Genomic DNA, 23,385 nt, shown 5'->3' with positions numbered 1-23,385 from the left:
TAGAGACACACAGAGAGACAAAGAGATAAGGGGGAGGAAGAGAGGGAGGGAGGGAGGGAGAGAGAGGCACAGAGGAGAGAGAGGAGGGAGAGGGAAGGTGGGAGAGAGAGAGAGAGAGAGAGAGAGAGAGAGAGAGAGAGAGAGAGAGAGAGAGAGAGAGAGAAAGGAGAGGGGAGGAGGGGAGAGAGCGAGTTCGAGAGAGGAGGAGTGTGTGAGAGATAGGAAGGGAGGGAGGGAGAGGAAAGGAGGGAGGGAGAGAAACAGAGAGGAGGAGAGAGCAAGAGAAAGCCAGGGTGGTTTGTGTAGCAGAAGAGAGAAAAACATCAGAACTGGGTTAGAAGAAGTCCAGGGAGAAGCCCCCAACTTAGTTACTGAAGAAGGAAGCGAAGCTGTGACTAGAAGGGTGAGAGACAGTACTTTTATGGTCTTTTATCAATCTCCCATTTCAAGGCAGTAGCGGGGAGGGGGGGTGGGGAGCGGGAAGACCACATCCTGCAGACTCCACAAGTCAAATCCTGTCCAGTAGTTTCACAGCCTTACTCCTAGAAGTTAGTGAGGGCCAGCTGAGTGCCTAGTGTGTGCACAGGTATACAAAGTAGTGGCCCGAGGACCGGGTCGCCCGAGGAGTTAGTCCACGAGGCTTAGGCGGGGAAGCGAATTCAGTCGCCGCGGCGAAGGAGCAAAGCTGTGCACGCGTGTACGCATGGAGTGCTGAAGACCAGGCAAGGAGAAGGAGGTGGAAAGAGGCGGGGATGGGGCCTCGGGAGGGCAGCGGGGTGGAGGGGGGGGGACGAGAAGAAGCCGGGCAGGAGGTGGGAGTCGAGGACGAGGTGGGGGCAGGCTGTGGAGGAAAGGCGGCAAGGCGGGGCAGTGGTGGCTTGAGGACGTGTGTGTGCGCGCAGGGCGGGGGGGGGGTGGCGAAGTGGACGGGAGGAGGGCCTAAGGTGGAGGGAGTTGACGACGAGGGGGAGGAGAGAGGGAGGGGAAACCGGAGGAAGCGAGCGGCGGCTGCTGGGGGAGGAAGGCAGGGAGGAGGAGCCCAGAGTCGCGGCGGTGGCGGCGGCTGCTGCGGCCGCCTGGGGAGCCCAGCCAAGTGCCGCCTGGGGCTGCAGGGACTGCGGGGAGAAGGAGCGATCGGTGGAGCCCGGGCGGCGGGGCCGAGCAGCGGGTGAGTGGAGCCCCAAGGGGACGCAGCGGCCGGTCCCCGGGGGCCCGGACGAAGAGGAGCGGGAAGATGTGGCGGCGGGGCGGAGGGTGGCGGCCCCATGGCTGGCCCCGCTTCCCCGCCCTCTCTCTCTCTCTCAGCTTCCTCCGGCCGCCCGCCTGCGCCTAGGGGGCTGGTCCCGGGCGGGCCGCGGGCTGAGGGTGGCGCTGGCCCGGAGGGCGGGCGTGAGGGGTGGGGGGGTGGAGCTGGGGGTTCGGGGTGTACCCGAGGGCGGGAGGCTGGACCGGGACCGCTCTAAATTGGCTGGAGAGGGGGCCCCGTCGGCGGCGAAGTTGCTAGCTGGGGGCAGAGACGGCCACGCGGTTGCAGGAGTAAGACATCCCCCTCTCGTGGAGTGCGTGAGACGAGGAGTCCGGCGTCCCTGCCCTCCCCGTCGCCCTCCCCGCCTGCCCGGCCCTGCTAGCTCCTCTCCTAGCCTCCGGTGTCCCCTCTCTCTCACCCCCCTCTGCCTCCCGCTTGGCTCCCTCGGCATTGCCCGGTCCCCTAGGTCCCCGCCCTGACCCTCTTGGCCTCCAACTTCCCTCGACCCCTGCTTGCTTGGCCACTACTCCCGTTCCCCATTTCTTCCCTCGATAGTTACCCCTCCCCGCTTCGTTAATTCCCGTGCAATTGCCTCTTTGAGACCTTTTTTTCCTCTCCTTCCTTTTAGATTGGCCAACGGTTCCTTTCAACCCTGCCTCGTTGGTGGCCACTGGAGAAGCGCAGGGGGCTCCCCAGACAGCCCTGGGGACCAGTTAGAGCCAGCACTTTACCCCGGGCCTCGCGTGTAGCTTTCCCTCCCCTGTTCTAGGTGCCCCAGTGTTCAGAGGGGGGGGGTGCGGGTGTGCCCTCCTTACATGTTCCACCGCCCGGGCAACCCTTCGGTCTCGTGTTCCATCTCGCTCTTGCTTCCTGTACCTTAGTCAAGTGGAGCCGCTTTACATCATGTCCCGGTATAGTTACCAAAGTCTCCTGGACTGGCTCTATGGGGGTGTCGACCCCAGTTTTGCAGGCAATGGGGGCCCCGACTGTGCTGCCTTCCTGTCTTGGCAGCAGCGGCTGCTGGAAAGTGTGGTGGTCCTGACCCTGGCCCTGTTGGAGATCCTGGTGGCCCTGCGGCACATCCTGAGGCAGACGGAGGACGGTAGGGGTGGCCGTGGCAGCCAGCCACAGCAGGTGACCCAGCGGCCAGAGGAAGGCAAGGAGAGCCTGAGCAAGAATCTGCTCTTAGTAGCCCTGTGCCTGATCTTCGGGGTGGAGGTGGGCTTTAAGTTCGCCACCAAGACCGTCATCTACCTGCTCAACCCTTGTCACCTGGTCACCATGATGCATGTGAGTCTGTTGACTTTTTCCTGGGCAGCCTTAAGTGATAAGAGTTAATTTGTGTGCTCAGGACACTAGTGTAGAACACTTTGTCCCCGTGGGAAGTGGGACCCTTAAAATCATTTTCCAACCAACCGCTGCCTTTGTGCTAACTTCAGCGTTGCACAATGGGTCAGTCTACAGCTAAGGCGGAGGTGAAGAGTCATAGAAAGGACTTGCACTCTGAGCCCCATGCCCCTCCCCCCTCCCCCGCGCTGCTGGGGCCTGGCCTTTTCCCCAGCGGGAAGTCTAGCCCCAGCTAGGTGCCCCTTCAGAATCACATCTGTGGCGCATGCAGCCCTTTCCCCTGGGCCTGGTTACACGATTTCCTGGAGGCGGTCACACAAGCTTCCTTGTCTCCACCGTGGTACATTGGGTAAATACTTTTAGGGGTATCTTTTAATGACTCTTTCCTTTGGGCGTTTATGTTCCTAGGGCAAGGTCTGCTTTTGGGTTGTGAGAAGCTTGAGCAACCCAAAAATTCCTAAGAGCTCTCTGAACTCGGCCCCATGCTGGCTTGTGAACTTTAGGTTGGAGATCAAGGGTATTTACTTTTTTCAAACCCGGTTTCTCTGATTCTCTGCCCTATGGCCATGCTTCAGGGGTGTTCAGAGAGCTGATTTCTTTTGCTTTCCTGACCTCCACTCATCAGTTATGCTAAGGCAAACAAATGGGATTGAAAGGGGGAAATTGCCAGCTAGGTACACATAATCTGTGTGAGGACCAAAGAGTGAGATTTTCTTTACTCAGCCTGCTCAGGGATGTTCTGAAGCTATAAATTCAGGTAGAAGGAGAACAGAAAGGGAAAGCAATGAATTAGGCCTTTTTAGATTCCAGGCTTTGGAAAACTTGGTGTGTTTTACTGGGGGTGGTTTTGAAGCCTGTCATTAGCATCTTTATTGCTTTTATATTTGTTGAAGGTTATTCTCAGGAGAATTGTGACAACCCTGAGTGGGGCAGGAGGTTGAGATTATTATTCTTACTTTACAGCCCCTGTGGGGTTCAAGGAGAGAGGTCACTTGCCTGAAGGCAAAAGATGGATTAGTGGCAGAGATGCAAAGCAAACTGTCCTTTGGAGTTGCAAGCCCTCAGTCCTAAACTGGGGGTGCCAGAGGGTGTGAGGCCATCCTGTAGCACTTTGCTGACTACTTGTGGCTCATATAGTTGCTAGCTCTTTTCCTAGAAATCCATTTGCTTACACATTCTTGGCCTCAGTTTCTTGCTCTATAAAATGTGGAGAATGACCTTGGCCCCGTGGCGTCTTGCAGATTGCAAGAAGGTGTATAGCTCAGGAATAAACGGGATATTATTGATTGGGTCACTGAAAGCATGGAAAAGAGATGGCATGGGCAGCGTGTTTTTTTTTTTTTTTTTTTTGAGAGGGCTTCTGGGGAGGGGTGCCATTCACAGTAAGTCCGGGGTTGTCCTAGCTAAAAATTCTGTGCAAATTTGACCAGTCCTCTTTCTTGTTTCTTTGGAAATGAATGGGGTTTTCTTGTTAATAAAGAGGAAACAATGCCTCTGAGCTGCTGTCCTGTGCACCTCTACAGACAGGGGTGCTATTTTAGGAAGGCAGGCGGTGAGGGTCAGAGGGTGCCTCTACAAAGGGGTCTTAATGCCTCTGGCACCCACACACAACAAAGGGCTCAATTCCGCCTCCTTGGGGCTGCTATTGGTGTGATGACAGTAAACCTGGCAGCAATTGGGATTTTTAAAGGAAAGAGTTGAGAAGCTTTTAGAAGAATTCTGAAATTAGTTAGTAGTATGGATTTGGGGGGAAAGTCCCCTTTCTGGGCCTCAGTTTCTCTGCCTGTGAGATGAAACAGAGTTGTAGGCCCAGCCTTTGACAGTCTGTTCTGTGATTCTTTGCCCCATAACCGACGGGAATATGACAGAGCTACTTTGAAAGGCTTTTGACCTCCTGTGCAAAAGAGGAATCTTGGTCCACCCTTTTGCTCCATATGGCTGCCAGTAAAGTAAAATTAGGTGACCTTTGGGGTCACATGTGCTTGATGACAGACAGATAGACGTTTGGGGGACTACAGGCTGATTCCTTGTCCTCCTGTGTGGATTTTTTTTTTCTTAATTTATGCCCTGAAGCTATAGGGTGGAGGCAGAGATAGGAATCAAGCGTCTACATTCTTGCAGTGCCCTGGGGGTTGTATTCCTTTGCCCTCTGTCCCCTATCGCTGCTTTGTAACCTAAGGTCCCAGGCTTTGCATCCAATTTTCTAGTGCCTTCTGTGTGGCTCTTCCTTAGAAGCAGGACAGTATGGATTTTTGAAAGTTGATGAGAGTCAGTTAAAAAAAAAAATTAACAGTAGATGGTAGCAACCAGTGTTATGGCTTGGATACACAATTGACTAACGACAGTTTGGAGGTCTACTAATACCTTGCATTTATCTAGCACTTTACTACTCATAGGCACTTTCGTATGCATTATCTTATTCAAGGTTGTGATAGATCAGCTTGGAGAAAAAGATGTTAAAATGTTTTCTGTGATTGTGTCTGTTGCAAAGGGGAGGTATTATGAATCGGGAAATGCTTTTTGCAAGTGAATTAGATGAATTAGGCCTTAATGTAGCAACAGACCATGGACATTAGAAGTACTAACAGGGCCAGGGAGATGTTAGCTGAAGTGAAAAGGGCTTTCGAGGTGGATGTGCTTGTGTTTGATAGGCTCTCTGAATTCCAAGACTCCGTTTTGGCTTTCTAGAAAGTAGAGTCAGTTTAAGTGTGTAACAAGGGCCATGCTACTTTAGGCCAGGAAGTAGCGGAGTTGGAGGGAAATTGGTTCCTTTCCCCAGCTCTCACGTTTCAGTCTGCAAAATAGTCATTTGCAACGCCTTGTTACCCAGACCCTAGTCACAGCCATGCTGCCTTTGGGTGGCTGCCAACTGTAGGAACATAAGGAAGGGCATAACTTGTGTCTGCATTCTGTCCCTGATTAACATTCCGGCTGTTGAGTTTCTCCTTGGTCTCATGTGATTTCTCTGAGGTTTGAGGATTGTAGACTGATAGTGGCTTGTAGGATTACATGAGTACCAGCCCACAGCTCAGTTCCGGCTGAAGATGCAAGTGCCCAGGTTAGCACAGCATTATTAAACCCTGTGCTAAATATCAGGTCTGCCTGCCAACTACACCAATAAGGAGTTCATCAAGCATGGCCACTCAATCCCCTTTTGCCCATGAATTTTGGCAAGTATGCATTGCAGGGAATGAACTTACTGAGCCATTGGGCTGTTTACCAAAATCTCCCAGCAACTTAGTGGCGCAGGTGGTTTTAAATCTCAGCTGCCACAATGGGAATTTTGGATTAGTTGGGAGAGATTCTTGTAGCTGTTTAAGTCTGAAAAAAAAATCTACAGTTTCTCAGCAGAAGAGTTAAAATGCCAGACAGGCTAGACGGGATGTTGAGTGCCTGTAATCTCAGCACCAGGAGGTTTATGTAGGAGGATGGCAAGTTCAAGGCCAGTATGGCCTACATAGTGAGACTCTTGTCAAATTGAAACCAAACAAATGCAATCTGGCTGATTCTGAAAATAGGGATCTATAACTAACTTTAACCTTATTGGTTCTTTGTTTTCTTTCCCTCTTTCAATACATCTTCACTTGCTTTATTTTTCTAGAATCTGATTATGTTGTGTTTGTCTTAAGAACTTAATGGAAAAGATCTCCTTTTCCATGCTTTGTTCAATTGCTAGATTTCTGTGGGTTCTTCATGTGTCTGTGTTAACATCTGATTAGCCACTGAATTTTAGTTTAATCTTTAATGCGTGTACACATGAAGCAGACCAGGCATTTAGCAAATTATAATTCATGATAATTGACCTGTAGCTTCCAGTTATTTTTTTAAACTTTGGTCAGTAATACTGAGTCCCCTCTTGTTTTGTAAATTTATTTTATATGTGTGTGTGTGTGTCTGTGTCTGTGTGTCTGTCTGTCTGTCTGTCTACACCCACATACCACAGCGCATATACAGAGGTCAGATGACATCTTCCAGATGTTGGTTATCCTATACAGTCCCCCATATCCTGGGAATTGAGCTTAGGATGTCAAGCTTGCATGGCAAGCACTTTTATTCTGAGTCGCCTCTGCAGCTTAGGGCTCTGTTTTTAGAATTGTGTTTGTTATTATATGGTCTGTCTTTAAAAAAAAAAAAACATATTAGAGGTTTGATTTCCACCAGATAGGGCTTTCCTGCCTTGGGTTTGTGAAAGTTTAATCCCCCCTTTTCTGTCTTTCTTTTTCTTCTTTTTTTCTCTTTCTTGCTTTCTCCCTTCCCTCCTCCCCACCTCCCTTCCACAGGAGAACTTACCATGTAGCACTTGTTGGCCTGGAGGTTATTTTGCTATGAAGCTGGCCTCAAACTCACAGACATCCTTCTGCTTCTGCCTCCGTAGTGATGGGAATAAAAATATAGCCCCTTTATCTATCCTAAAAGTGATACATATATATATGAGAAAATTTTGAGCTTTGGGCTGGAGCCTTTTTGGAAGAGTACTTGTCTTACATGCTTGGAACCCTAGGTTTGAGCCCCAGCACTTGAGAAAGCATGCATGGTGGCACATGCCTGTAATCCCAGTACTGGGGAGGTGAGAAGTTCAAGGTTATCTTCAGCTGAAAGCAAGATTGAGGCCAGTCTGGGATATATAAGAACAAAACACAACTGAACTTTTGGTGATGCCCTCTTTGATTTTCTGAATACTCACATGATGGATTTGTTTTAGCGAAAACCAGACAAGGAGTTGAGAATGAGGCTTTCTTTCTCTTTACGCCTTGACTTCAGATGAGACACACCTGTCACTCCTCATCTGTTGTCTGTCTGGAGCACTGATTATTGTCCCTACATGCCATTGATGTTCCTGGGTAATGGGTACAGTGAGGGATCCAGCCATTTGCTAGTAGCTTATCAGATGGACTGTGCTCTGTGTCAGAAGACGAGGAGGGCACCAGGGAATTAATGTTTATATGGGTCTCGGCATTGAGGCATGACATTATTCTTCTCTCCAGAGAAAATCGCCAAGAATTTCCCCATCTTTCATTGCCGAAATCTTTAGGAGACTACGTTCATTATAAATAGAGGTGGTGTGGATTGGTGGATTAAGGCATCTACATCTAATACTGGGGTCGAATATTATGATGCCTATGGTTTTCTGTGGGAACCTGAGCAAATTATTCAACCTTTTCCTTTCCAGATCTTCACCATGAAAATGAACACGGGGAAAGCAAAGCTTTTTAATCTGCTAAATAACTATGTAGTCACTTAACCCAGAGAAGCTGGGCAAAGCTGATCAAAGAGGCAGATGACCAATATGGTTTTACTTTAGTCTCAATCCCTTTTCGCTTTTCCTGATGGCTACTGAGAACCATTCTTCTAATAATTCCTGTTGCTTTTCTCTGGATCCTTGCCCATGTCTCCATGCCCTTGTAATGCACAGCATGCAAAATTGGGCACTGTAGCTCTTAATAGAGGTTCAGCCCATACCAAGCAGGGAGGAATGCTTCTCCGTCTCAGCCTTTTCTTGCCATGCACCTGTGAATACAGCCGAACATCATCACGCTTGCTCTTAAATAACAGTATGCTCCTGGCTCCTGCTCAGTGCCCGATTGCAGGCTCACTGGATTTTGTGCCCTTACCACGCAGCATACACCACCTTCTCAGTCTCCCTGGGGCTTGTTTTCGATTCGTTCCTTGTCCCTGCAAGGTCTCCTCTGAGGGTTCTCCTCTTTGAAACCTTTCTAGATGATCCTGACCTGACTCACTCCAGTTATTCTTGTCATCCTATTAAAATCGTTTGTCCTCCTTTCCCAACTCTTTTCAGCACTTCTCAGAATATTGGGCAAAGGCTTGGGGTGTAGCTCAGAGTGCATGCTTAGGATGCATGAGTCTCTGGGTTAAGTCCCCAGCATCTCACACACATTTTGTTTGTTTGTTTTATGAGGGATCTTGTTTTTGTATGCTTATTCAATTTCCACTATTAGCAGGAACAGTTTTTTTTTTTTTATAAGAAAGACATGTAATAGTTTAGCTCCATGTTGTACACGCCTGAGTACAATGATGTACATGCATGTTAATTGTTGTGGGCTTGGATCATGGTGGTAAGTGACTGATAAACTTGATGTTTTATACCCACCGCCCCCCCCCCCCCATGGTGGCCTGTGTTCCCTTGAGGTCTTGTGGACATGGTTCATGTGCTTGTTGTGCCTAAGAAGTGAATCTTTTGATCTGTTCATTTGTTTGTTTGAGACAGAATTTCTTTGTGTAGCCATGGCTGTCCTAGAATTGGCTCTGGTTTTGCAAGACAGGGTTTCTCTGTAGCTTTGGAGCCTATCCTCGAACTCACTTTGTAGACCAGGCTGGCCTCAAACTCACAGAGATCCGCCTGCCTCTGCCTCACAAGAACAGGAACTAAAGGTGTGTGCCACCTCTGCCTGGCTCTGAACTGCTTTTGAAATAGCCAGAGGATAGAAGCCGGCTGATTTCTAGAGCACACAGTCTTGTAGAAGTTCTACCCAAAGAACTGGTTATTAAAACCATGGCCCACTCTGGATCCAAAGTACGACTTTCATCCTGATTAGGAAATTATGCTGCTGGATCTTTATCTTTATCCCTTGGCAGGTATCTGGGCATGACAACTTTAATTTCTTGTTTTAATAAAGAACTAAAAAGAATGTTATTAGGCCAGTGACTCACTTTTCTCTTTTCTCTCCTGTACTTTTCAGAGGTAGCTCATTGCCATTTTGTCTACTTGAAATATTCTCAACAAGAGCCAAGTTTTTCAGCCTGTCCTTATCTTTCATATCTTTTTATTGTTGTCATTTATTTTGAAGTACTGCAGAATGGACCCCATGCTTTGTGTGTACTAGGTAGTTGTCATACCAGTGAGCTATAGCCAAGTCCCATTTTTGCTTTGTGCATATGCTTTTACATCGAGAGTACATTAGTTTCAAAGTTCCCTATGTGGCCAGGCTGAACAGGCATAAAGGGAGCTATGGATGTGGAGAGGAGTGATGAGCTGGTTATAAAGCAGATGCTCAACTCCCTCTATAGACATCTAAGCAGGTCCAGGGTAAGGCTAGCATTATGATTTTTTTTGAGATAGGGTCTCTCTATGTAACCCTGGCTGTCCTAGAACTTAAAGAGTTCTGCCTGCCTCTGCCTCCTTAGTGCTGGGTTTATAGGTCCTACCACAAAGCATGGGGCTGACTTCTGAATTTTTTATTGGGTTTTGAGACAGTCACAGACAGAGCTCTGGCTATTCAGAAACTCACTACATAGACCAGGCTGGCCACAAACTCACAGAGGTTTGCTTGCCTCTGCCTCCCAAGTGCTGAGATTAAAGGATGTGTCTTTATACCGAGGTTTGCATTTTGAATTTTAAAGAAACTCCTTGGTGGTCTGGGGGGGGTGTAGCTCACTTTGTAGAGTTCTTGCCCAGCATGAACAGTACTGTGTAATCAAGTGTAGTGCTCAGACTTATAATCCCAGCACTCCAGAAGTGGACTGTCTCTCACCGAAACAAAATGACCTCAAAACTAAGCAAAACTCCCTCGGGGTTCTAATGTTGGTTACACTCTGGTCCTGTTTTGGAAGACGTCTTGTGGCTGAAATAGTTAAGTGGTAAGATGACACAAGTACTCGTCCTGACTGATGTAAAGCTGGGTGGCCTGTGGGCAAGGCATTCGGGCTTCTGAAAGCTGTGTATATAGGTTGGTAGTATAGGCTATGTGGGTAGTTTATGTAGTTATGTAGTTTGTGTAGGTAGTATGGCTTACGCAAGGGGGTGAGGTCATCAAGTTTTTGTAAAGGAGTTGCTATCATTAGAATATTTCAAGCAGGCCTTTGTTACCTTCTTCTTCATTTCTTTCCTCTAAGCCAGTAAGTTCTTCCAACTGCCAGGAGGCCCCTTTGACACGTGGTTGTTGCATGCTAATTCTCTGTGTGTGAGACTCTTGTTTGAAATGGTTGCAAGAATTTATTCCTTCTTAAATTCTTTTAATGGGGTTTTTATTTTATGTGTATGGGTGTTTTGCCTGTGTGTATGTCTCTGCTGCATGTGTGTCTGGGCACTATGTGTTTCTCGTACCTGCTGGAAGTCAGAAGGCATGGGATCTCCCAGGACTGCTGTTGTAGATGCTTGGGAGCTACCATGTAGGTTCTGGGAACTGAACCTGTATCCTTTGGAAGAGAAACTCCTGAGCCTTATCTCCAGCCTGAAATTTGTTCCTCCTTGTTGTGTTCATTTACTAAATATTTATGAATGCCTGTTGTGTGCCAAACATTGGAGCCAGGCACTGGAGATTCAACAATAAATAATAGTCAGGATTGGCTCTTGTGTTGCTCGTAGTTTAGATGTGAAAGACAAGACAATGGATCCAACTAATTTATAATGTTATGTGTAGAGTCATACATTGAATGAAACAAAAAAGGGGGAGACGTTTTCTATAATGCACTTAAGGAAGATTGTTTTTCATTGTGGTGGTGACATTTGATTTGAGCTGGCTCATGTAGGACACACAGCCTCATGAGAGCAGGGGCCCCTGTTAGTGTTGTTCTCTGTTTAAGTACCTGGAATGAGGCTCAACAAAGAGGGGAAAAAGAGAATTTTAGACATGTCACAATGTATGGGCCAGTCATGGGGGCATAGGTCTTTAATCCCAGCACTGGCAGTATCCCAGTATAGACAGGCGGATCTCTGTGACTTTTAGGCTATCCTGGTCTACATAATGAGTTCCAGTCCTGTCTTTAAAACAAGAAAGAAATAATGAATTCGTGAAGGGCAGAGGGTTTTCACATTCAAGATCCTGAATTTGATCCCTACCCCTGCTAAAACAAAAGCAAAAAAAGTCTAGACACAGGGCTGATTCTTTCTTCATAGGACAGTGTTCCAACTATAACCTTGCATCTTATCAGGGTCACATTTCCCGTTTCTTCCTCACCAAGGCAAGTGAAGCTTAAGAATGCTTTGTCATTTCTGGGCCATTGATAAAAGTCACAGATGTTCATCAAGTGTTTCAGTAGGGGATATGCAACACGGAGAATCGTGTTCTCTGCCCTGTCCCAAGGAAGATCCATGCCGTCAAGGACAGATGCCCAGAACATTGAGGTAAGTAATCAGAGATTAGTGGAGGTAGCATGCACTCTGCGCAACCTGGAGGTGATTATTTAGTTGTTCATGAGATGATTACCCTCCCGAGTGAGCTAGCTTCACAGCAGAATTTAACACATGGTCTTCCCTCCTCCCTCTCTCTTCTTCACTACGCCCTTTCCTCCCTCCTCCTCCCTTCTTCCCCTTTTCAAGACTTGTTGCTGCCTTCTTACCTTTCTTTTTCATATTCTTTCATTGCCATTTCTCTGAGTTTCTACCTGGCAACTTCTTTCTGTTGGCCTTTTCCAGAATATTTCACGCTCTGACACAATGCCTTCTACAATGTAAAATGCCTGTTTCAGGACTGGCAAGATGGCTCAGTGGGTAAAGACACTGGCTGCTAAGCCTGTTGTTGACTTGGGATTCAATCTCCGGGACTCATATAATGGAAGAAGAGAACCTGGCCCTGTAAGTGGTCTCCTAATCACACTAAGTAAATAAATTCAATAAAAGCCTCCACTGAAGTGGGAATGGCATGTGGACAGACTGCATTGGATAGCTGGGAAAAAGAATGAGTTAAAAAAAACTGTTTTCCCAGTTTTAATACATTATTATCCTTTGGCATTTTTTGTAACTTTGAATTTTTGGATATTTTTTTGAGAGAGAGAGAGAGTGTGTGTGTGTGTGTGTGTGTGTGTGTGTGTGTGTGTGTGTGTGTGTGTGTGAGTGAGTGCCATGTGCATGCCATGTGCATGTGAGGAGATCAGAAGGCAGTTTCAGGAGTTGGTTCTCTCCTTCTTCCATGGGGGTCCTGGAGATGGAACTGAGGTTATTGGGTGTGGCACCATTTATAAATGCCTTTACCTACTGAACTGTCTTCGTATCCCGTTATTAAATTTTAAAAAGTGAAAGAGCCAGGCTGGACACCCACATTGCCGCTACACAGCAGGCACACATCTTTAGTTCCAGCACTAGGGAGGCAGAGGCAAGCAGATCAATGTGATTTGGGGGCCAGTCTGCTCCATGTAGTGAGTTCCAGGCTAGCCAGGGCAATGGACTGTGACAGTGTTTCAAAAAAGGACAACTCAATTTTTTTTAAAAATGAAGAAAGCTGTTGCAGTATTGATTTTAGAATTTCTCCTTTTGTGTTGGACTGGAAGTTGGGTTTCTTTGTCTTTAGACAAAGGATTGAGACCGGATTAAAAGTCCTGTGAGTATAAAGAAGGAAAACAGCCTTTTATGCATAGTTCTTTAAAGGGGTGGAACCAGAAAACCTTCTGGCTTGTGTTTATTTAAGACATTCTGCTTGAAGATTTGAGGCTCTGGGCTTCGGATTTTTTTCATATTTTTTTTAATGTTAGTATAAACAGAGCTGCAATACACACACAAAATGAATATAATTATTATTCCTTTTGCTAGTCACTCCTGTCATTTTCTATTATTTCTTTGTGTGAATTTGTTTAAAAGAAAAAAAACCATTTTGTAATGACTATTTGAGTTTAAAAATCAATAATCTCACCAGGAGCTGTGGCACACACCTTTAATTCTAGCACTCAGGAGGCAGAGGCAGTTAGACCTTTGTGAGTTCCAGGCCAGTCTGGTCTACAAAGTGAGTTCCAGGACAGCCAAGGCTCCACAGAGAAACCCTGCCTTGAAAACAAAACAAAGAAAAATCAATAAACCAGCCAGGCGTGGTGGCACACACTTTTAATCCCAGCACTTGAGAGGCAGAGGCAGATGGATTTCTGAGTTCGAGGCCAGCCTGGTCTGCACAGTAAGTTTTAGTATAGCCAGAACTACATAAGAGACCCTGTCTCAACAAGAACAACAACAACAGAAAAACCCCAATCCTCCCCTCCAAAAAAAAAAAAAAAAAAAAAAAAAAAACAACAAAACAAAACAAAACAAAAAAAAACCAAAAAAAAAAATCCTCCATATCAAATCAAATCAAATCAATAAACCTAGTTACCTGGTATAGTGCTTTTAAGCAGCTGGCTTCCCCCGTATTTCTTGCCCCGGGTTTGTGCTTTTTTTCTGTTCCCTTTTCCAGACAGTATTGAGGCTCTCCATACCTTTCCACCCAGGTGGCGTATTGTTCTGTATTGCTTTGTTCCAAAGGAAGAGGGCCCGGGGGGGGGGGGGGGTGTGGAGGTGCTAGAAGTGGGGCACATAGGGCAGGAACCGTGCAAATGCTGGCCTGTGGCAAGTGCTCAGGTGTGTAGGACAATTGAGATCAACTGGAGGGGAAAGGAAGCATGAGCCTATTATCATTCCATCTGAATGCCCTCCACCTCCCCATCTTGATCACACATCAGCAGTGCTGTCACCTTGGGGTATATTTTGCCTGCGAGTGGAATGGCCTCTGCCAGTTCACCAGCTGTGTTTGCAGAAAAACTCTAGCTGACTATGCTCTGGCTGTTGCTAGCAAAGAGACATTTCATTCAGGTGCTGATTAAATAAGGCACAGAGCCAGATTGCACATTAAGGCCCTTAACTGTGGCTCTGGGAGCTCTGAGTAAACGTTTATTAGATGTTCTGGGCACAGCATTAGCAGAGGACTGTGGTGAGGTGTTATCTCCAGAAATCGGGTTGAAGGAAATGGGGGCTAGGAGACACTTCTACCAGGGGATTGATCCTCTTTTCCTAGAGTAACCAGACCCGGATTGCTGGTGTGTACACAGGGCTAGAGATGTTTCCTCACTGGCATTAACTTGCTGAGACTCAACACATCAGGCTTGGGACACAGCAGGATTCCCGACTAAGTAGGGCAATAGAAATATCTCCTTGTCCTAATTAGTGTAAGTTGGGCCTAGTGGAGAGGGCTTTGAATTCTGTTTCCCAGGTTTGGCTTTGAGGTCCATTACCATGTGACCTTAGGTATGCTATTTAGCTACTCTAGCATTTTCACTCATCTGTAAGATAGAAGTACTAACAGCACTTACCAAACAGGATTGTTGTGAGAATTAACTGAAATCATTTCAGTGAAGAATTGAACAGAAGTCTTGGCTCACTGCGAGCGAGCAATGTTCGTTAGGTTTTACGGGCAGCCCTTGTACTACTGTGTGTTTAAAGGCAGGAGGAGTGGTCTTGAGTTCAGATCCTTTTAGCTATGTAAACCTTGGTAGCTTAGCCTGTCTTTCCAAATTTGTGAAATGAAATGATCACATATAAATATACCAGGGTTATGTAAAGACTGAGAAACTATTAATAAATCACTTACTGTATAGGACATGATATGCACATGGTACACAGTCAGCTGTGATAGGGACGATGAGGGTTACAACAGTCACTACTACTACTGTTACCAAAACTACCATGGTGGCAGCTGAAATGAGAGGTGCCTTTAGGATTAGCATTATGACTTGCTGTTTCGGGCTTGGGTGCCTGATGAGAGGGATTTGATACTGGCTTTAGAATTTTTATTAACAAAAGCTTCCCTGGCCAGAAATACTGGTTTTCAGGAAGCTAGCATTTGGGTGGTAATGGTTGTGGCGCTATGAAGGTTCACCAGTCCTTTGGAAGAATGGCAGAGAGGAGGTGGCTCTGGTGCCTTTTTTTTTTTGGTGGCGGGGGGGGGGGGGAGGGGGGGCTCTTGGCTTACTGTTCCTGTTCTGTATCAGTGGGCTGACTCTGGTGCAAGCTATAATGAGACTGGTAGTCTAGGAAACCAGTGAGTAGAGGGATAGAAGTATGAGAGAGTGGTTTTCTGTGGGTGGAGTGGATTGAGAGAGGTGAATGGGTTTCATTTGTACATTTTTCTTAATGTCTTTTGATTGAGGTAATTGCTCTTGGAGAGTGAACCACTCAGAGGGCTTGGTAAGGCACGTTTATTTATTTATTTATTTTTTTTACTATTTATTTATTTATGTATTCTGCCAAGCTTGAGGATAGAACCCCAGGCCTTGTGCACACTGGACAAGTACTCTACTGCTGAGCTGTTGAGCTACATACATACTCAGGCCCAGGAAAGCATGTTTTAAAGCAGACCCATGTCTTAGCTAAAAGGAAAGCACAGTGTGGTGGAAAGGGTGTTGCTGGTAGGGGAATCAGACTCCTGATGCCTTTACTTCCCTATCAGCAAACAGAACAAAACAAAGCATCAGCACCACCAGCAAATCACAATGCCTTCCACAGCCCTAGTATTTGGGAAGCTTCTCTTTTCAAAAACTACTGCTGTTTTAAAATAGATTGTTCTCTGGAGTCTAAACCACCAGTCACTCGAGGAAGACCCAATTCAAATGTGGTTTTCAGGCCTTACCCCTTTGACATGTGACTTTACAGCCATGGGATAGGGAGGTGCCTCACCCCCACCTGGGAAGATCCTTACGTAGATGTTCACAAGCATTGGTGGGTAAAAAGGCAGTTCTTTGATTGAGGACCGAGGAGGCTAAGGTGTTTTCCTGCGATAGTCCTGGTTCCCTGGGAGAGCTTTTTGGAGCAAGTCTATAGCAAAGGGCAATCCAAGGGAAGGACAGACATTAGAAGTTAGCTTTTCCAAACTCACCATTCTGAGATCTAGGAAGGACTGGAATAAAGGATCCTGTTCATCTTAGTACTTCCTCCTTCTCTGTTTGCATTGGTAAAGGGTTTTATGGAAGCTTCAGGCGCTTGTGTGTGTGTGTGTGTGTGTGTGTGTGTGTGTGTGTATGCTCCCGTCACTGCACTTTTAATCTGTTCGCTGCACTTTATTCTCTGTACCCTGCAGGAGTGTTGCTGAGGCTCATGTGCACAGTGCCTCATTATCTTGAACATTTTCACACTGGGCCCCCTGGGCTGCCAGCTGCTGCTTCTCAGTCCCAGCCATGAGCAATATGGGCACCCAGAGGAAAGTGACTCATTTTACCTGTGGGCCTCCTCTCTGTGTAACTGCCCCATACAGCTCTGATAACAACAGCCCTGTGAGCTAGCACCAGCCAAGGTCAAGTGTCCTTGCTTCGCTTGTGGGATTTTTTTCTTTAGTTTTGGCCAGTAAGTGAAGAAAAGAGACTGACCTCCAGCCCTGTGGCTGTCCTCCCTGGAAAGGCCTCTTAAGGGGGAGTATTGTCTTGGGCCAAGGTTAGGGATGACCTATTATTGGCCAAGGCTGAGTAGCATTTGCAAAGAATGTGAAGGCCACTGTGTCCCTGGGCCTCCTGACCTGACTGTTCTTGTTTGGCCATGTTTCATTTCACAGCTAGCACTGTGTTTGCTCAGATGGGTGCATGTGGAAAATGGCTCCCTCCGATCAGCTTCCCAAATTTCTTACTCCCTGCTTTGAGTCTGCCCTGAAAAACAATTTGTGAAGTACATTGTGGTCCACAACTGTTATTGTTTTTTTAAATCCTCCTTTTCCACAGTCACTTCACTGGAACCTGGGATTAAGTTCTCAATCCTGCTCTGACTGGCCTTTTTCTGGGGGGGGGGGTCTTTAGTTTCATTGATAACAAAACTTAAAAACGGACTCAGAAGGAAACATAAAGCACATCTAATTAGCGTTTTAGAGAAAAACAACAGGCCAGCCAAGTTGTAGATCCTGGCAGATGCCTGGAGGAAGATGGGTAGGAGGAAGGAAAGCCATGCTTTTTGAGCTAGATGTAAGTTTTTGAGTAGCTACATGGGCAGGGAGGGGGGACATTAGACAAAAAATGGAGTGCTTGGTGTCAGGGCAAGCATATGAAGGACTTAGTTTTGTTTTCTTTTTGGTTTTTGAGACAATGCATTGGCTGTCCTGGAACTCACTTTGTAGACCAGGCTGGCCTCAAACTTACAGAGATCCACCTGCCTCTGCCAGTGCTGGGATTAAAGGCATGTGCCACCAGTGCCTGGCATCCTGTGTCATTTTCTAGATGAGCAAAAAGACTCAGAGAGGTGAAAGACTCCCCAAATTTGCGGCAGCAGAGTAGGTCAGACAGTGAGGTCAAAATCAGTGTATGAAGAACTCCATCGGCTGTGAGAAGGATTGAAAACCTTCACCCAGATGAACATGCTAACAGCATGTGCTAAACAAATGAGCTACCTATTACCTCTTCAGTCTGTACTGGAGGCCATTGAGCTTTCTTCCAGTTCTGCTCCCATCTTGTCTTGGAAGTACATTCTCTCTTAATCCAATCTTTCATTCTGTTGGCACCCACCCATCTCTTTCCAGTCTCTTGTTTTGGGACAAAGGCACCTAAGGACTCTAGGCTGATGTCCAGTGGATTCATAAGTCTACCCAGGGCAAAGTGACACAGTTAAATGGAAGCAGTGTTGGAATTGTCTCTGGATTCCCAACTTAAGTTTCACATTGTGACACCACATGTGGCCTCTCCTCCCACTTCCAGCTCTTGCATCCTAAAATGGAACTTGACTTTTCTTTTTGCTCACACAATTCTTTTCTGTGGCATGTGGGATTAAACTTGGGACCTTGTACATGTTAGCACTTTACCCCTAAGCTACATCCCCAGTCGCAGAAATCTTGTGAGTTTTGAACATTGCTATCCTTAGCAGTTCTCAAAATGACGATCCCTTGGCTGCAGTCTACCTGTGTGCCTGTTTGGTACAGTGGCTCTTCTGTTGTTCTGCCCCCCCACCCCCTTGCCTTTACTTCTCCGCAGGAGAGCTTGGTCTTGCCGCCTGTCATGGCCAGGTGGCACAGAGAGCTGTGTGAGCCCGTGTGTAGAGCCAGCATGGCCTGGCTCCACATGCTGTTTACTTGCACTCATTGCACATGCAGCTGTGGCTAGACAGAGGCCATTGCTTCCTCCGTGAAAGAGACTGGCATCTGAGACCCAGATCGGAAGTTAGCAGCTTTGTCAAGCATAAGCAACAGCGGGTAAAGAAGAAAAAGGCCAAGATACTCTGCTAGCCCAGTGGACTTGAACAACGCATGACTTAAGTGCTAGGTAGAGCAGGGTCCCCCTTTTAGCTTTGTTACTAACTGGTTGACAACATTGAGTTGTTGGGGATTGTCAGGTAGCCTGTCTGTGCTTCAGTCTTGTAGAACGAGACATATGGTGGCTAGTTAAATATACAGGCCCCAGAGCCAGACTGACTGGCTTCGAATCCCAGCACTGCTGCTTTCTAGCTTGGCTAACTTTGTTGACAATTCTGGGCCTGGTTTATTTTGGTTTCCTTTTTTCTTTAGGTTTCTAAAGCTCACCCTTTTCTCCTGCGTGTTGCTAGGTGAATATACCTGTTGCTAGGTGAATATACCTGTTGCTAGGTGAATATACCTGACGTGCTTGGTCTGTTGCCTTAGCTATGGAATGGTAACAGTACCAGTACCTCTTTCATGAGGTCCTTTTTTTCTTTTTCTTTTTTTTTTCCAGGTAAGGTTTCTTCCTGTCCTGGAACTCACTCTGCATACCAGGTTGGCCTCGAACACAGAGATCTGCTTGTCTTTGCCTCCTGAGTGCTGGAATTAAAGGTGTGCATCACCACCACCCAGCAGAATTTTATAGGTGTTTTGTGTGCATGTGCATCTGTGCCCCTTACATATGCCCAAGGAGACCAAAAGAGGACATTGGGTTCCTTGGGACTTGAGTTACAGATAGTAATGAACTGTCTGCCATGTGGGTTCTGGGAGTCGAACCCTGGTCCCCAAGAATTATAGGTAGTGCTTTTAACCCCTGAGCCATCTTGTGAGGTTCTGTAAGAATTAAATACATGACTGCTTGCGAAGTGCTTGGAATGGTCATGCATAGCAAATGTTTAGAGGTACAAGCCAGGGCTGTTATCTGGAAGGGATGGATGACCTCTGCCCTTCTTTGTTCAAAGGGAAGCATGGGAATCAAGTGAATGAAGGTATGTGCACAGTCTTGTCAATAAAAGGCCGAGCAAGAGGATTCACTCTTTAAACAAACACACACACTTAAACTTTCATTGAACATACACAATAGCCGTGATGAAGGGGGTGGCAAATGGAGCAATTATTTAACCTGGCTCACTAGATGAACTGTGATGGCAAGAACTAAGGAACATTGTGGGAAGACCATTGTAACAGTCCATGCTTTACTTTGCAACTCTTCCAGCCACTTGATTGAAGACGTGTGACCTTAAAGGCCCCCTGAGGACACTGGGAAAGCAGAAGCAGGCTCAGCAGTCTTGCCTGACAGCTCCGGCGTGTATACAGCCTCTCACTCCTTTCTTCACTCCCTTTCATTTTGTCTTCAATCCATCTCTTCCTTTTCTTTTCTGTCCCTCTGCCCCAATTCATCTAATTCTTCGTCATTAGCATCATCTACAGTCCACGCTTTATTACGGCAGTCTCCTGATGGATATTCCCTGCTTCTAGTATCTTTCTATCTTCTGCTCCTGCTACTGCCAGATTGCTACACTCTTGACAAACCATCAACTGATTCCAGTTGTCTTTTGTGGGGACGGCAGACAAAGAGGTGTGTATACTTTACGGAGTTCTTGGCTGACGATGCTAATCAGTCATAGGCATGCTTCCCAGGGAGTATCTGTTCAGGTTCAAAATGTTTTTAGAGTGATTTTTCTAGTCAGCCACTTATCAAATCAGTCAGAGGTGGCACACAGACAGGGTTGATGAATAGGTAAGTCCTCTAAGGGGATCAAAGGCTGAGCTCCATACATTCAAACTGAGGATCTGCTGTGGTTTTTGCTTCCAGCCCTTTCAATTTTGTTTTTTGTTACATGCTTCCTCTGTTCTCCCATGCTTCTCTCTTGAGTTTGTACTTTGTTCATGCTATATCTTCAACGAGATATCCTCCTTTCTTCCTGTCAAGGCCTGGTCCTGATATTCTCCATGAAGCTATCTCCAGGCTTCCAAGCTGGGTTTAGTGACTTGTCTATTTTAGCATGTTATTCTGCCTTATGTTAGGTAATTGTTTATGCCTTGCACCCCCACCCCGGAGAGTTTGTGTTCCTTAAATGTGAGGTCTGGTTCTTTTAAATCAGTGTTTCTATGTTCTAAATTCTAGTGAGTCCTAGGTAACCCACCCTCCCTCCCTTCCTCCCACGGGCCTCAAACTGTACGTAGCTAAGGCTGGCCTTGAACTTTTCATCTTCCTGCTTCCATGTCTCGATTGGTGGGTTTATAGGCATTCTGGTGTTATAGGCATGTGCCACCACACTCAGTTTGTGTGATGCTAAGTGCTTTGTACATTCCACCAAGCACTGTCATTTGTGCTATATCTCTGGCTCCTTCCTGTTCCTTTTTAATTTTTTTTCTTTAGTTAATTGAGTTTTGTTCAGCCCTTTGCTTTTTCAGATAAGGAGACTGGCTTCAGGGAAAAGGTCAGGAGTACATTTTGGAGCTTGTTTAAATTTCAGATGTTTGAGACATTTAAACCTTGGAGGCTGGAATATTCTCTAGGCAAATGCAGTGTGGTTAGGACTAGAAATGGCAGTTAAGGAGGCATTTGCCTCAAGAATATAAAGGAAATGAAATCAAAGTAGAAGAATATTCTAGGGACAGAAATATTTAGGAACAGAAAGATGGCTGAGCAAAGCAGCAGCCATATTGGAAGTGGAAAGACACCCAGGGAGATGGTGTGATGCCCAAGAGTGGCTGGAGTTTCAGGAAAGGGGACTGGTCCTCTGCCAAGCAACGCTGAGACAGGAGGCCCAGAAGGGCTCAAGAAAAGGCTTGTCCTCTGCGGCCAAGCACTCCACCCACCTCTAAACATTTACCCTATAACTGTTAATGTGTGAAGACCTTTGTGTGTGTGGCCCTTGATGGCAGCTGCTAAGCAGAGAGCCTTGGGAATGAGTCCATCAGTAGGCGAATGGTAAATCAGGTCAGTGAATATTGTGTGGCTTTAAAAGGAGGCTTCTGTGACCACTTTGAAAGCTGTTTACTGTGCATTATTAAAAAGAAAAGAAACAATAGCAGAGCAATATGTATGATAGAAAACCCCTTTATAAGTGAATTTTTTTATGAGCACACCCTAAAATGTCTGGAAGACCATATACCAATGAGTTCTTATTCCTGAGTGGTTAGGGGAAAAACCCTCTACTGTTTCTTACTACCATCCTATAGTGTGTGAGTTTGCTGTAAGCACAGATTTTTTTTAAACAGTAATTAGGAAAATTATTTAGGCTTATGGGTGTAGCTCAGTAGTAGAACACTTGCCTAGCATGTGTCAGGCCCTGGGCTCTGTCACTAGCCAAACAAAATAACTAGAATAACAAGGGCACATGCAAACTCTTTAAAGGAGTGAAGGATGCTGGATGCTCAGTGGTAGAACACATGTTTCGAATGCATGAAGTCATTTTGAGTTCTGTCACTAAGGTGTAAAACAAAATCAGATAGAAATAAAGAAAGGAGGTGATTGGTAGCTTGAGGGAGTGCTTATCACAAAAGATTCAACGGAGAAAAGATTTGGCAACTGAGAAAACGTCATGCTTATGGGAGGTTATGCCCCAGGTGCCTTGCTGACTGGGTGGTGCAAGGGGTGGTGAGGGTGGAGAGATTACTCCCAAACCAAGCAGTTGGTAGGTGTCAGGAAGTTCAGCTGAGAAGAGAGGGGATTAGTAGAAGAGTAGATAAATATCCTAGAGGCAAGAAGGGACTGATTAAGACAAGTTAAAAAGGGTGTGTGTGTGTGTGTGTGTGTGTGTGTGTGTGTGTCAGAGAGAGAGAGAGAGAGAGACAGGCAGACAGAAAGACAGAAAGACAGACATATAGACCGACTCACCCACACAGAGACAGACAGTCTGACTGACTGACTGACTGACTTGGTGCTCTGAGGTATACAGACAGACAGACTGACTTGGTGCTCTGAGGTATACAGACAGACAGACTGACTTGGTGCTCTGAGGTATACAGGGACCCTGGAGCATTCATTACAGTGTGGAGATGTCAGTATGAAACAGAGAAGTTGAGAAGGGATACCAATTTTAGGAGTATAGAAGCTTCCAGAACATGAAGAGCTCTCAGGACAGTTGAGTGTCTAATATATATATAACAGTGTGGTGAAGGTTGTAGGAGCTAATAGCCTTTTCTGACTAAGCTAAGGCCCCCAGGATGGGAGTGCAGCTCAGTGGTGGAGTCCTTGCCTGGCATGGACAAATTCCATCTCTGGCTTAGAGAGCTGTGTGCTGAGGGACTGGACTGGAATGCTGGTGCCTCTTCTAGTTGTCAGAGCTACTTGTCAGACCTGACACTAATTTGGGGTGTAGAAACTGAAAAGTAGATGGTGGAAGACAGGATTGTCAACATCAGGTACACGTCTCAGTCAACTAAGGCCAGATTGAATAAGAAAACAAATCTATGACTGCTCTTGTACCCTCTCCCCTCCCCTCCCCTCCCCTCTTCTCCCCTCCCCTCCCCTCCCCTCCACTCCACTCCCTTCTTCTCCCCTCCCCTCTCCTCCCCTCCCCTCCCCTCCCCTCCCCTCCCCTCCCCTCCCCTCCACTCCCCTCTTCTCCCCTCCCCTCCCCCTTCCTCTTTTGAAACATGGTCTCTATGTAGCCTGGAGCTCACCATGTCGAGCAGCCTGGCTTCAAATTCACAGAGACATGCCTGTCTATGACCCTAACATGCTAGGACTAAAAGTCTGTGCCACCATGTCTGGCTTTCTTCCCTGTTCTTCAGTGTATTGAGCTGAAGCCTGAACATGGGTGTCTTTTAAAGCTTCTCACATGGTTCCAGTCAGCAGTCCCATCATTACTGTGACAACTGGTTTAAAGATTCAGAGCCTAAACTGAGACACGTGTGCCTGAATGTTGAATAATATCTCAACACAAGTGTTTCCGCCTCTGCATTTCCAAAACCTTTGGGTTGCACTGTTAGTGTAAATGATTC

General features: G+C 46.5%; 1 protein-coding gene across 6 annotated transcripts in view; it reads left to right on the top strand.

The window, feature by feature from the left end:
• The first annotated feature begins 316 nt into the window (after window positions 1-316).
• The window catches only part of Tmem164 (transmembrane protein 164), a 163,642-nt gene continuing 140,573 nt past the window's right edge, over window positions 317-23,385 (top strand). The window contains exons 1-2 of one of the 6 annotated variants that reach the window (XM_051178000.1): window positions 317-403; window positions 1,875-2,536. In XM_051178000.1, the coding sequence (XP_051033957.1) occupies window positions 2,150-2,536 (387 nt within the window). In that variant the 5' untranslated portion in view covers window positions 317-403; window positions 1,875-2,149. Of the gene's footprint in view, window positions 404-1,108; window positions 1,169-1,420; window positions 1,560-1,874; window positions 2,537-23,385 lie in introns of those variants that run through there. The other 5 variants (XM_051177999.1, XM_051177994.1, XM_051177997.1 and 2 more) reach the window with 5 other exon arrangements.

Source organism: Phodopus roborovskii, unplaced genomic scaffold (genome assembly GCF_943737965.1).
Source record: "Phodopus roborovskii unplaced genomic scaffold, PHOROB, whole genome shotgun sequence".
Lineage (NCBI taxonomy): Eukaryota > Metazoa > Chordata > Mammalia > Rodentia > Cricetidae > Phodopus > Phodopus roborovskii.
The sequence above is the reverse complement of the archived record's forward strand: the minus strand, read 5'-3'. Positions and strand labels throughout refer to the sequence as shown.